Here is a 12,186-nt window from a genome sequence, read left to right as displayed (position 1 = left end):
TATATAACATATGTATGTAGAGCACATATTGTTGCTAGTTACTGCAAGGTGTAAAGGAATGATGGTTATATATTTGTAAATCTGTTTTTTATTACGACTTTTAATTTTCAATATAATAATATTCAGTTAGTTATTATATGTATGTGCATATGTTTACGAAGGAGGTATGTATATATAATTAATATACTAAATATGTATATATATGTAGATAAATGTATAACTATAAATACCTGAAACACACATTTATTACTATCAGCATCAATAACAGTATTTTCATAAATTTTTTATCGAATAAATATTGCAATCACCAAAGGCAAACTCTGCTGTGGTTGAAAAAGAAATCAACTGATTTTTCTAACCACCATTTATAACTTCATTCAAATATACAGTATGTAGAATTTTAAGTTAATTACAAATATACATACATTTACAATGTCTACGATATACAATTTTTTAATGAATAAATAAAAATGTAACGGTGTACCATATAAATAACAATTAACTAGTGTAACATTGGCTAATAATACAACACATCAATAAACTCCTTTTTTTTTAGTAAGTAAGTAAGTTAAAGTAAATATTTACGTTAACATTATACATACTACGTAAGTGTTTAATGAACTGCATTGTTATATGTACGATTTAATTACTAATGAATATAGGGTGCCGCTAAATCACTGCACAATTTGCCAACATTATAAATAATATAAATCGCATACATTGCATCATTTGTCGCACTCAATCGAAGGTCAATGGTATTGAGGTAAATGGAAGTACGGGACATGTAGGCTCCAACTGCAATGCAGTCGCCATACAATCAGCAGAGGCAGTGTAATCTCCCAGTGTCTCCATAACTTTGCCCAAACTGAACCTAGTAGAGTAAACAAAGTGTTGAAAATTATAGTTAAGAACAATTAAGAAAATTAGATTTTATACCATATTTTTGGGCAGTTGGGATCCAAGCGCGCGGCATCCTTCAGCATCTTCTCCGCCAGGCGTGGTTCGCCAAGCACGTGATGTGTTTCGCCGAGCGCGCGTAATGCCTCTGTGTGATTTGGATTGGCCGAAACGGCGTTAAGGAAACACTGTTTCGCATCGTTCCACTGCTCTAGATATAAGTAAATTTGACCGCGCTGCAAAGAAAATGGGTGAGATTATTAGTATTTCTTTTATAATTATATAAAATAAATACAGTTGGAAGATTTCAAAGTTAGGATATTTTGCCAAAAGTGTAAATAATTGAAAATTGTACAAAGTATACACTGTCAGAACTTTGTTTTTTGTCAATAGTAAACCAGCTGCTTAAAAAAATCAAATCAATTTGAGGTTAAGTTAAAAACACATCTTACCATAAACATAATTTGATGTGAGAGCGGATAGATTTGTGATGCCTCTTGTATGCAATTCAATGCTTCATGCGGCTGTTCGATGTTCAAATATGCATCGGCGAGCAGCAGCCAAATCTATGGAATCGGAAATAAGTGTAAATATTAAACGAAATATATGACCAATTATCTAAGTCACGCATAACTCACCTTAATCTGTATCATCCATGGCCGCTGCGGTCCCGGACGTGGTGTAAAAGAACTCAGTGAGCTGGCTGCTTCACTTAAAGCTTGTTCAACACGCGAAACTGCCGCCAAAGAAGCCGCATACACAGAATCTATTGGAAAGTGGAGCATTTTTTATTTATTTGTTATAATTTTTTTTGTGTTTCAAATACAAAAAAAATTAAAAAGAGAAACGCAACCCGAACTTGAAAGAGCTTAGTGAAAGGCAAGTAAAGGCTTGAATAGCCAAACAGTTAATTTGTTTGTAAATAGCAGTAATAGGTTAGTTAGGCTTAAGTGAATGAGCACATTTGTTAACTTTTTTCAGAATATAACACAATTATTTTAAAGCAACTGGAGCAAAAATCTGTGTTGTGTGTGTTTAGCAAGCATAGCCGAGTGTTTTGTTGTTTTTATTTTTATAAAAACTGTTAAGTAACTAGTTACACTTACAATTTCAAATAAGTTGTTGCGCAAAAGTGGCCAACAGTGAAAATTATTAGATAGTTTTTGGTAACACATATTGAAGTATAGTAAACAAAATTAGTAAAAATTATCAACTAAGTTTTATACAAGATAATTTTATGAATTGTGATGCTTTATTTAAATGTGAGAGCGATGTTAATGATTACAAAATTCATGGTATATTAACGATACTATAAATTAATTATCCAAAATTTTTTCGATTACTTTTTTATTTTTAAATTTTTTATATTTAAAATTCAGTAGTACTATTAAATATTTACTTTTTAATTGCTTTTTAATTTGAATAATAATTTTGAAATATGTCTAAAAAATTTACCCATAAAGTAATTTGGACACAGTTTAAGAGAAAAGTTATGAGTATCCCTGTGACAATTGTCTAATATGTCATTCTATTGCAAATATGGTAAATAATTAAAGCGTAACACGCATGCTGTCCCCAACTTACTTGAATCCTTATCTGACATTTGCGATGACACTGCTGTTGGATTCATGTGCACCACAATACTTCTGGTATCGGAATGCTTCTCCTCCTCCACACTCACTTGTCCCTCGTACAATTCACGCCAAATGGCCAGCATCTTTTGCACCGATACCAGCGATAATTCGGCGTCTTGTAAATGCAATTGCAGGTGGGCTTTTACATGCAGTAAATTCAAGTTATCTGGAAATTCGTCCAGCGCATCTTCCACAACAGCCAGCGCTTCACGTGGCCGACGCGATGCGGTCAATAATAAAGCGAATAAATGCAAACTGGGTGCATGTTCAGTGCGCAATGCTAACGCAAAGCGTACATGTGTGAGCGCCTCCGCGATATTACCAAGTAATGCATACTGCAATGAAAGATAGTATTCGCATAGATGATCGTTGTCATCGTTTTGTACAGCCTTCTCAAGTGACTCTAATGCCAGCTTATTGTAGGAATCACGCTCGGATTTAAGGGTTGTCAGTATCGCCAATTGCTGGTAACCAATACCGACGAAAAGTTGACTCCGCGTTGGTCGTATACCTGAAATAAAATTTATTTTTTATTTAAATTTGATTTTTGGCTTTTAAGAGTTAGCCAACACGCACCTTTGGTTTCGCGCTTAAGTGCCTGATGCGCAAAGTCGAGCCCCTCTTTGATCAACGCTAAAGATTCGTAGCACAAACGCGCTGCCATCAAGCAGGGTAATGGATCACTTGGCGTCAATTTGATGGATTCTTGTAGCACACGTAGTGCGTGCGCATGCTTCCCGGCGGCCATTAGACTTATACCATATTGCCGCCATACATGCTGTTCGCCGAAGGAAAATTTTAATGCCTTCTCAAAGGACTCCTGCAACATATTCACCAAGCCCCAGCGCACGGTTGCAAGTGTTAGCAGATCATATACTGCCGAAGCGTTACCCATAGCATGTTGACGCGCCACACGAAATTCAGGACTCTGTGAGAGCACTGTGTCACGCACCGCTAATGCTTCTGATATGAGTAGTAGTAATAGTGTTTCCTCGTGATGATTACGTGGTGTAAACTGATTACGTGCTGCATATTTACGCGGTTTCCACAAACGTTTCGTTGTGGTGGAACGAAGTGCCTGCCCAGTGGGCTTTTTCGTGAAGGGTGCTGTATAAATGGTCCCCGAGACACCGCGAAGCAGTACCTCAGCCAATTGTCGCGCTAATGTTAGGCGCAATGACTGTGTCGTTTTAGTTTCAATGGCATTCAACATGGTGCGGTAGCGTTCGATTGCCTCCTGCAATTTGCCCGCCTTGATAAGTACAATTGGCGCGCGTTGCAATGCAGTTTCGAGAATTGCGCCCATATGTCGCTTAAGTTCCAAAGGATTGGCAGGTATAGTGGTGCTTATAGTTAAGCTACTACCTCCTAGCGAGGATTGCAGTCCACCCATATTACTAGTGGAATTTATTGCTAGCATCGACCCGGCATTGGCTGCGCTATTGGTCGCAGATGAATATGACGCAATATCCTGTTCTTGAAGGTATAGTAGTCCTAAGTCTGTGGCACGCTCGAAGCAAGTAATCTGATGGAAGAAATGAGATAGTGATTAATGAAACACTTTTAATTTTTTAAACAATAATAATTGAACAATTTTTTTACAAAAATTCATATACAAATGTATGTATCTACCATTTCGGCTTCCTTTTCGGCCTTTTTGAATTTTGACGTCGGTTTACTGGTTTGGTTTTCCAAGCACAACCCTTTAATGGCATATGATTCAGCTAATATTTTCAGGCTACGTCTGCAATAATTTTACACACATACATATTATTGTAATAATTATTTTTAAAATATTTTTAGCTTACAGCGTCAATTCTTTTTCAGCTAAGGTATTTAGCTCGGCTTTAACAAAGTTTTCTAAACTTTTCTCATATTCGCCGCAAGCGTAGCAGAGCTTTGCCAAAAGCAAATATGCATCCAAAGCTATGCCTGCCTTCTGGCCACTTTCCCCCGTTACTAGATGTAAACAGCGACGTGCGTCCTGCAGTCCACTTTTGGCTTTGGCAAAATTACTTTCGATGGGAGCATTTTCTTCGAGGTAGTTTTCAAGTTTCGCCTCACCAATTAGGAAATTCGCAAGGCATTCTAAAGTAAATTAATCTGATTAATTCAAATGTTTTTGCTCACTTTTTTATTTTTTATTATTTATTAAAAAATAACCACAATTTAATATGAAGATGACACAATGCTATGAATCACTTTTTCAAAATTAAAAGGCCACTTTTGTTTTCTATTTTATAATTACTTGCGGCGTTAATTTATATACATATACATATGTATATAAAGTATGTCCAATATTGCCCCCACTTTTTACGCGGATAACACTAACCACATATGATTGCTGTTGCTATTTTTTATTGTTTGTAAACCGTGTTTTGTTGCTGTTGTTGTGTTGCGTTTGATGACATAATAACTTTGTCATTAACACTATTTCCCTACTTTAGGTATGTGATTTACTCACATTCATATCAGCTTTGTTTTTGTTAGCGTATTTGCACATACAACTATTACAGTGAATATAATTAGTTTAATTTAATTAAACAGTTTGCTGACACATTTTCTTCACACTTACCATTATTTGGCGAACCTGTTTTGAGCTCCTCCGTCAGCTCGATAACTCGTTGCCATTTCCCTTCACTTCGGCAGCTCTCAATAAGTGCCTCAACTTTTGTTGTGTTACGCATTCTGCCGGCCATAATTTTGTATTGAAAAACAGAATTTGTTTTTTTTTTTTAAGAAACACTAAAGTTACTACACTAGAGTGCACATCTACGTATGGTGATAATAATTAGAATGACTGTGAATTGAAAATTTAGCGACACCTTGGATTTTTGGACTTCGCTTCCTCCTTGAAATGAGGTCTTCTTCTTCACCGTCGTTGTTGTCGATTTTAAGTTACTTATTTTCTGTCGGCTTAAACACTTTGCTTCTTACACACTCGACGTTTTTAGGGTATATTATAAATTATTGTTTTAATTTTAATTGACATTACATTGTTGGCAATTAGTAATTTTAACTTTTATAAAACTAATTTTTCTTTCCTACTACTGCTGTTTCACGACTGCTGTCAGTGCTGTCATCTGTGATTTTATTGACTTGATTTTTTTTAAAGACAGTAATGTATGAAGTAAATAATACAAGGTGAGTCTGATTTTTAATTTTCTTTTCAATTGGGTATTGGCTTTCAGACTACTTGAGTATTTTTATATAATTTCCTATCAGTAAAAAAGTAAAGAACTAATTTTATTAATTTTTTATTTGTCACATATTATAATATAATGATAAATTATAGTTTTTTTGGTAATATTTAAAGTTTTTATTTTTAATTGTCGAGAAAATTTTATTTTTACCTCAAATTATATTAACGTTGTATTTCTATTTTATACGCTTCTAATACATTTCTCTTAGAGCTTAAATAAAAATTATGTACTTCATTTATCTCACATCTGCTTATATACATATAGACTTTGCACTCGAGTTCTGATCAGATCCAAATGTTTGATTTACATACAACTTGTTTCGCTTTGCTTGACAGTTCATAGCTTAAAATCGAAGCGAAGCAAACATAGGGTGTGTCAGAATGACCGCTTTGCTCTCTACGCGTTTCTGTTTTTTCATAGGAATGTGTTCTGTTTTTTTCATCTTAACCGATTCGGTAAACTAAACATATACACATATTTTAAAAATGTGTTTTGAATTAAATTTTAAATAAATAATAGAAATAAATGAAAAAGTTATAAAAATTATGACTTTTGTCAAATGCCCAACATTTTGCTTCGCTTAGCCTCGTAAGCTTTTTATGTGAAGTAAAATTGGTTTGTGAATCTACAAATGCGTCTCATCGAATGCATTCTAAATTATTTTTTGGTTTTGTTCAGATTGTTAACTTTATCTATCTAGCGATTCTTAAACTTTTTTATAAATTGTGATGTTTGCATAGGTAGTTATGAGGTAGAGGAATTTTATATTATATTTTTAAAATATATGTATGTTAAATACAGCATTACAGATCTTCACGTATTGTTCCCTATGATTTCTGTGATCCATGGCATGTATTGAAATAAATTTGCATAGGCAGCCGCATTCACATTTTCACCGCCGCAACCGGTCAAACCGAACGAAACAACACCAAATTGCACTTGACGCTTTATTGTCACGGAATTGAATGTCTTAAACGGCACAGTTGTGAACAGAGGGCCACCAGAATCGCCCTTACAGGTATCGATTTTATTCTCACCGCCAGCACAAATATGATCTTGGGTAATATTTACGCCGGCTTTAGCGAATATTCTCTGACAAACCTCACGTGGTTGATGGGGAATTTGTGCATGCTGCAAAACATTTGTGTTGTGACCTTTGAAAAAAAAAAAAACAATATATAAAATAAATATTAATAGGTATTTGAATTCGAAAAAATATATATTTACTATTTTCGGTACGTCCCCAGCCGGCAATGTCGAAGTATTGTATTGCATCGCTATTGTCGTAGACTACTTGCGAAATTGGCAAACAAATGGGTCTAATATGTACTGAAATTATCAAATAAATTACAACGTTATTTTAAAAATAGAAATAAAAATAAAAATCGAATCTACCTTCAGTTTTCACCTCACGCTTCAGTTTCAGTAAGGCCACATCATGCGTAAAGCGGGGATTCATATATTGAGGATGTTCGAAGATTTCCTCGATTTGATAATCTTCCGGTGGCGGCAAACATAGGCGTATCGAAGAGCTAATACAGTCCACATCTGTAGAGAGATCATGTTCTCCCAAGCGCACACTAATTCTAAACGATTTTATAAGGATTTCATATTTAACAACATAAATATGAAACTGCAAGTGTTTTTGCGACTTACAATTGATCTGTTTTACAATGGGCAGCCGTCAATACGAATCTGGAGGTTATCAATGTACCGCCACATAAAAATTGGCGACCCCTAACGTTGTATTTCAATAGTGCCATAAATGGATATTGACCTAGTCGTACTGCTTTTCCATTGGAAACACGATCGCCAGATAGTCGATTACATTTTACTTCCTCGAGTATTGCCAAGCCTTTAGGATTTAATTGTGATATGTAATTGGTGGCGGCGAAGTAATAATTGGTTCGATTACAGCAAAGGTGGACTTGCTATAATAAAATAAAGCATATTTTTTAAGTTTTTAGTAGGAATTTTATGTATTATGTTTGTTTTATTAACACGATTGTTTATTGAAATGTAGTGAGATAATAATCGATAACGCTATTACTTATGTACATATGTATATCAGGATGTCAATTTGTGGAACAAAATCTAGGAATCCTTCAAAAAACATTGTTAATCATCTTTAAGGATGCTAAAAGCCTTAGAAAGCAGAATGGTCTGTTTTAGATCGGGAAAAACGTTATTTGTTTTAATATTGATAAATTCACTTCTCCAAATTGTAAATATGGGTTTAAGGCAGCTAAACGAAACTCGAGACATCTTTTTCAGTCTGTCAGCCTTAGTTGCGCTCATCTTAAAACCATTATTAATTCTTCCATCTACCTAATATCTAGTTGAGATATTTGGAACTGTGTAAGAGTAGATTTCTTCCTTGATCTGCTCTCCAACCGAATGAAAGTGATCGAGTTCATTACTATGAAAACAGTTTTGTGATAAAAAGGTCTTGCCGAACTTTCGACGTCAATGTTAATGTTCGATAAAAACGCCGCTTGACCTTCCCAAGCGACATCACTTCATTCTATGATCTCTTGGAAAGTTAGAAGAAGATCCGATGTTTTCGAGTAAAATATTTTTTAGCGATGAAGCCCATTTCTGGCTCTACGGGCAAGTAAGCAAGCGAATTTGCCGCATTGGGACGAAGAGCAAGCTGAAGAGGTTCGAGAGCTGGCATTTCATTTAGAAAAATAACGGTTTGGTGTGGTTTGTGGGCTGGTGGAATCTTCGTTCCATATTTCTTTAAAAATAATGCCGATGAGAACGTAACCGTCAGTGGCGACCGACTATTTGATGTCTGAAATTGAAGGTCGTGATCTCGGTGACATTTGGTTTCAACAAGACGGCGCCACTTCCCACACATCTCATCAATCAATGGATTTATTAAGAGAACACTTCGGTGAGCAGGTAATGACACATCTTGGGTCGGTCGAATGGCCACCAAGATCGTAAGATAACACACCGTTAGACTTTCCTGTGGGGATATATAAAGTCTAAAGTTTATGCGGATAATCCGGCTTCGATCCTGATCACGATTGACATTCGCTTCCAGTCGAAATGCTCGAACGGGTCAAAGAAACTGTAAGACGTAGCAGCGGACAACATTTGAAAGAGATAATCTTCAAAAAATATATACCAAATAATGTTCTTTCGGATGATAATAAACTTTCCACTTAAATTTAAAGTTTCTGTGTTTTTTCTTAAGAAAAAAGTAGAGAACCTCGAAATGGATCACCCTATATATTGTATATATGTATTGACATTTTTTATGCTCATTGTACTTACATCATTTTTGCAAAACATTTTCTTCACTTCCCTCGGATTTTGTATATTATTTTGTATTCTCCAATTTGTTAGATTTGCACATTCTGTATAAAGTAGACATAGTCCAGGCGAGCCATTTGGTGATCGGCAAGTTACATCTTTTAGTTCATTTTCGAAAATAATCTGCTCACTATCTACAGCATTGGTGTACATTAATATTTGCAGCATTATCACCAACGTCAAACTTTGCGAATTAAAAGAAAGATAATGATTATACATAATAGTTTTATAACGAACTAACTTCAATGACTTTATAGCACTTTGTTGTTGCTAATATAATTCTAATTACTACTTACTAAAAGCGATTAATCATTTGGTTCGTCATTGTGAGTTTTAAGCCAACACAACTGCCGTGCTCTAGTCGCTGACACAGCTCAAAGTGAAATGACTGAATAGCGCCTAAGCAAATCACAAATTCAATTCAAGTCTTGCTTGCTTGTTTATATATAGTGTTTGGTTTAGAGTGAGCTTGAGAGTGTATGATTAAAGAGACGCGTACTCAGCATGCCGTTTTTATACCAAATACAACTAGTCAAAGTTAATGTTAGTATTATGGTGCTGTGCGCCTAATTGTGTGCTTTGTTGATGGAGGGCTCAAACCGCATTTGAAGTGAAAAGGAGATTTTTGGAAACTTCTTATCTTTTTTTATACTTATGGTCTAAAAAACAAAGTCCAACTTTTGAACAATTTCATGCTACGTCCGATATAAACTAGGAAAATTGCCCAAAATAGTTAGCGACTGTGAGAACTTAAAAAGAAAAGTGCTTGAAATAATATTGCGCAATATTTTTCTCAGCAGAATTTGCGTGTTTAAAAATCTCTATGAAAGTCGTATAACTTATCAGACGTGCAGATAGTAATCATCTCATGTAAGTTGCAAATATGTGTAACTCAATATGTTGTGTGAGGTATATAATAGTTGAGATTCGTCATTATAAAATTGCTTTCTTCAATCTTTTGCTAAATTTACGAGGGTGTTTCAATAAGTCTTTCTTTAAAGTGTAGACGGATTAGCAAAAGTCTTGCTTTTCAAAGAATCATCCTTAAAGCCGATCTTAGTAAATACTAGAATAACTCATTCATCGGTTAATATATGCATCAGTAGATGCATGTCGTTGCAGGAGAAGATCAAGTCAACCAAAAAAGATTGTACCTACACTATAAAGTCTACAAATGATAGATGAGTAGTAAAGAAATGTGAACGTGTGATCAAATCACATCTGCATCCAATCAACAAAATAAAGCGATGAGGCACTGTTCGCTAGGGCCAACTTGCTGGTCATAAAAATCGAAAAATATGTATAATGCATACGTGAGATGATGAAGTGGCAAAATTTGTTGATTATTTTTCGTATTCCTGGAAATTCAAAATATAATTTTGAGCGGAAAAAGCGTGATTTTTTAGTTTAATCGCCGAGGCACTGACTTATCAAACCAGCTTTAGTACATTAAGTTTCAGCATATACGAGTACTCGTACGTCTCGTGAATGGGAATGCGCTCTTATCGCTAAAGGAATTTTTTGTAGTAAGTGTGTTTATTGTTTATATTTTTTATTATGATTCAGTGGGAATTCACGCTGAATAATAGCTGAGAGCACGCTTTGTAGTTACCAGCAATCCAAATATTTGACTTGAGCTTTTGAAAAGTACCTATATTAATAGTATTAGGAGTGTTCTTAATAAAAAATGTATAGATTTATGAAGACGAAATTTTTTCTACAAAATTAATTTAGTTATATTTAAAAATAGTATATTAGGGGTGCCCTTAGTAAAAACAAATTAGTTTTTTATTATAATATTATATGTATGCATTAACTATATATCGACTAAATTCCTTGTGGAGTAGGTAGGTAGTAGTTGTTCAACATATTAATTGAGAGTTTGGGCGAAATGATTTTTTGCATTTACTTTTGATTTCGAAAATTCATGTTGAAGACATCCAAACGTTTAATGATCATTCCAATAAGTGAGTTACGACACCCTGGTTTCACAATGCATAGGAAAAAATGCGAGGTGTGTTCAGAAAAAACGGGGATTTTTCCCGTTCGTTCCCGTCGTGGATTTGCAGAGTACAATTGTCAACATTTTTTCTTATTATTAACTTTCTGCTGTAAAAAAGTATGATAAAACTTTCAAAGTAAGAAATAATGCCTTTGTCTGTTGCAGCCGCTATTGTGTCTTTATGAAAATAAAAATTAATCAGACACTTCGTTGCTTGATCGTGAATTCTTGGCTTAAAACAGTACTCTAACGATGCCAAAGAGAAATCGAGTTTGAGAAATGTTTCGACGATTAGAAGAAGGGCTTCCCTAGGTGCACAATATCGAATGGAAACTCTTTTAACTACTGTATATATAATATATAGAGTTGGGCCTAAATCACTGCCCAACTCTTACTTCAACCATAAATTGTTTAATATTTATGGGGGTATTCTACTCTAGAATTTTGAAAAATTCAATTTTATTTTTCATATATTTAAAGTTTAGACCCTTAAGAACATATCCTCGAAAGGATTTTTAAAAATTAAAATTATTTTAAGAGTTACAGTTACTTTAGTGACGCAGTAGCCCGGTAGGTTGGTACACTCACTTTTTTAAACGCGTTTTTCTCGAAACTACTTTTTTCCACACGGTACCGGCATTATCTCAAGTTCTATACAACCGATTTACTTGAAATTTTGTGTGAACCTTCTTTATGTTATCCTTTATCTTTATATAATCCTTAATCTTTTGCTTTTAATATTTAAAAAAAATTCAAGAATTTCAAAAAAAAGCGTAAAAAATGATATTTATTTTCAGGCAGTCGCCATTTTTCAAAACAATTTTTTTTTTCATGTTCCCTGAGGTAGGGACTATAACAGCATCCCTTACTGATTAAGAATTTCTTTTGATTTTTTTTCAGACCACCAGGAGAGTCAGGATCAATGTCACCAGGATGCGCCATTTTTTTTACACCTGTCTCTCCCCCCTCTAATTATTTTAATTTTTAATATTTTTTCTGTATTCTTAAGATATCAATAAAAACACCATAAAAAAATGGATAGTAAAAATATTTTTGGTAAAATCAAAAAACTGTCCAAAATTTGATTTCTAGAGTAGAATACCTCCTTAAATAAGACACCAATGTT

The 12,186-nt window shown here is 34.4% G+C and overlaps 2 protein-coding genes across 4 annotated transcripts; both read right to left on the bottom strand.

Moving 5' to 3' along the window:
• Positions 1-562: 562 nt before the first annotated feature.
• On the bottom strand, positions 563-5,629 carry LOC105222224 (tetratricopeptide repeat protein 7B). Of its 3 annotated transcripts, XM_011199455.4 has the most exons (10): positions 5,357-5,628; positions 5,107-5,219; positions 4,340-4,619; positions 4,164-4,275; positions 3,108-4,056; positions 2,482-3,042; positions 1,536-1,663; positions 1,350-1,463; positions 937-1,133; positions 563-871 (listed from the first exon to the last, which is right to left on the bottom strand). In XM_011199455.4, exons 2-10 carry the CDS (start codon positions 5,216-5,218, stop codon positions 739-741), a joined length of 2,586 nt encoding a protein of 861 aa, XP_011197757.2. In that variant the 5' UTR covers position 5,219; positions 5,357-5,628; the 3' UTR covers positions 563-738. The 3 variants fall into 3 exon arrangements, with proteins under 3 accessions (XP_011197757.2, XP_011197758.2, XP_029404531.2); XM_011199456.4 differs by having other exon boundaries at positions 1,536-1,633; positions 5,107-5,629; XM_029548671.2 differs by having other exon boundaries at positions 5,107-5,628.
• An 836-nt stretch (positions 5,630-6,465) lies between these two features.
• On the bottom strand, positions 6,466-9,513 carry LOC105222225 (serine protease grass). The gene is made up of 6 exons (XM_011199457.4): positions 9,355-9,513; positions 9,020-9,242; positions 7,391-7,665; positions 7,130-7,320; positions 6,962-7,063; positions 6,466-6,888 (listed from the first exon to the last, which is right to left on the bottom strand). Exons 1-6 carry the CDS (start codon positions 9,381-9,383, stop codon positions 6,548-6,550), a joined length of 1,161 nt encoding a protein of 386 aa, XP_011197759.2. The 5' UTR covers positions 9,384-9,513; the 3' UTR covers positions 6,466-6,547.
• Between the last annotated feature and the right edge of the window lie 2,673 nt (positions 9,514-12,186).

The sequence above is a fragment of the Bactrocera dorsalis genome, chromosome 3 (assembly GCF_023373825.1).
Source record: "Bactrocera dorsalis isolate Fly_Bdor chromosome 3, ASM2337382v1, whole genome shotgun sequence".
NCBI classification, from domain to species: Eukaryota; Metazoa; Arthropoda; class Insecta; order Diptera; family Tephritidae; genus Bactrocera; species Bactrocera dorsalis.
Note: the sequence above shows the minus strand (reverse complement) of the source record. Positions and strands in the feature narration are given on the sequence as shown.

Coding starts and splice junctions, on each gene's coding strand:
- LOC105222225 (XM_011199457.4), bottom strand. CDS start 9,383: ATGACGAACCAAATGATTAATCGCTTTTA. Junction 9,243..9,354: donor CAAATGATTAATCGCTTTTA/GTAAGTAGTAAT, acceptor TAATTCGCAAAG/TTTGACGTTGGTGATAATGC. Junction 7,321..7,390: donor CATTGTAAAACAGATCAATT/GTAAGTCGCAAA, acceptor AAAATCGTTTAG/AATTAGTGTGCGCTTGGGAG.
- LOC105222224 (XM_029548671.2), bottom strand. CDS start 5,230: ATGGCCGGCAGAATGCGTAACACAACAAAAGTTGAGGCACTTATTGAG. Junction 4,620..5,106: donor AACAGGTTCGCCAAATAATG/GTAAGTGTGAAG, acceptor AATTTACTTTAG/AATGCCTTGCGAATTTCCTA. Junction 1,664..2,481: donor AATGTCAGATAAGGATTCAA/GTAAGTTGGGGA, acceptor ACTTTCCAATAG/ATTCTGTGTATGCGGCTTCT.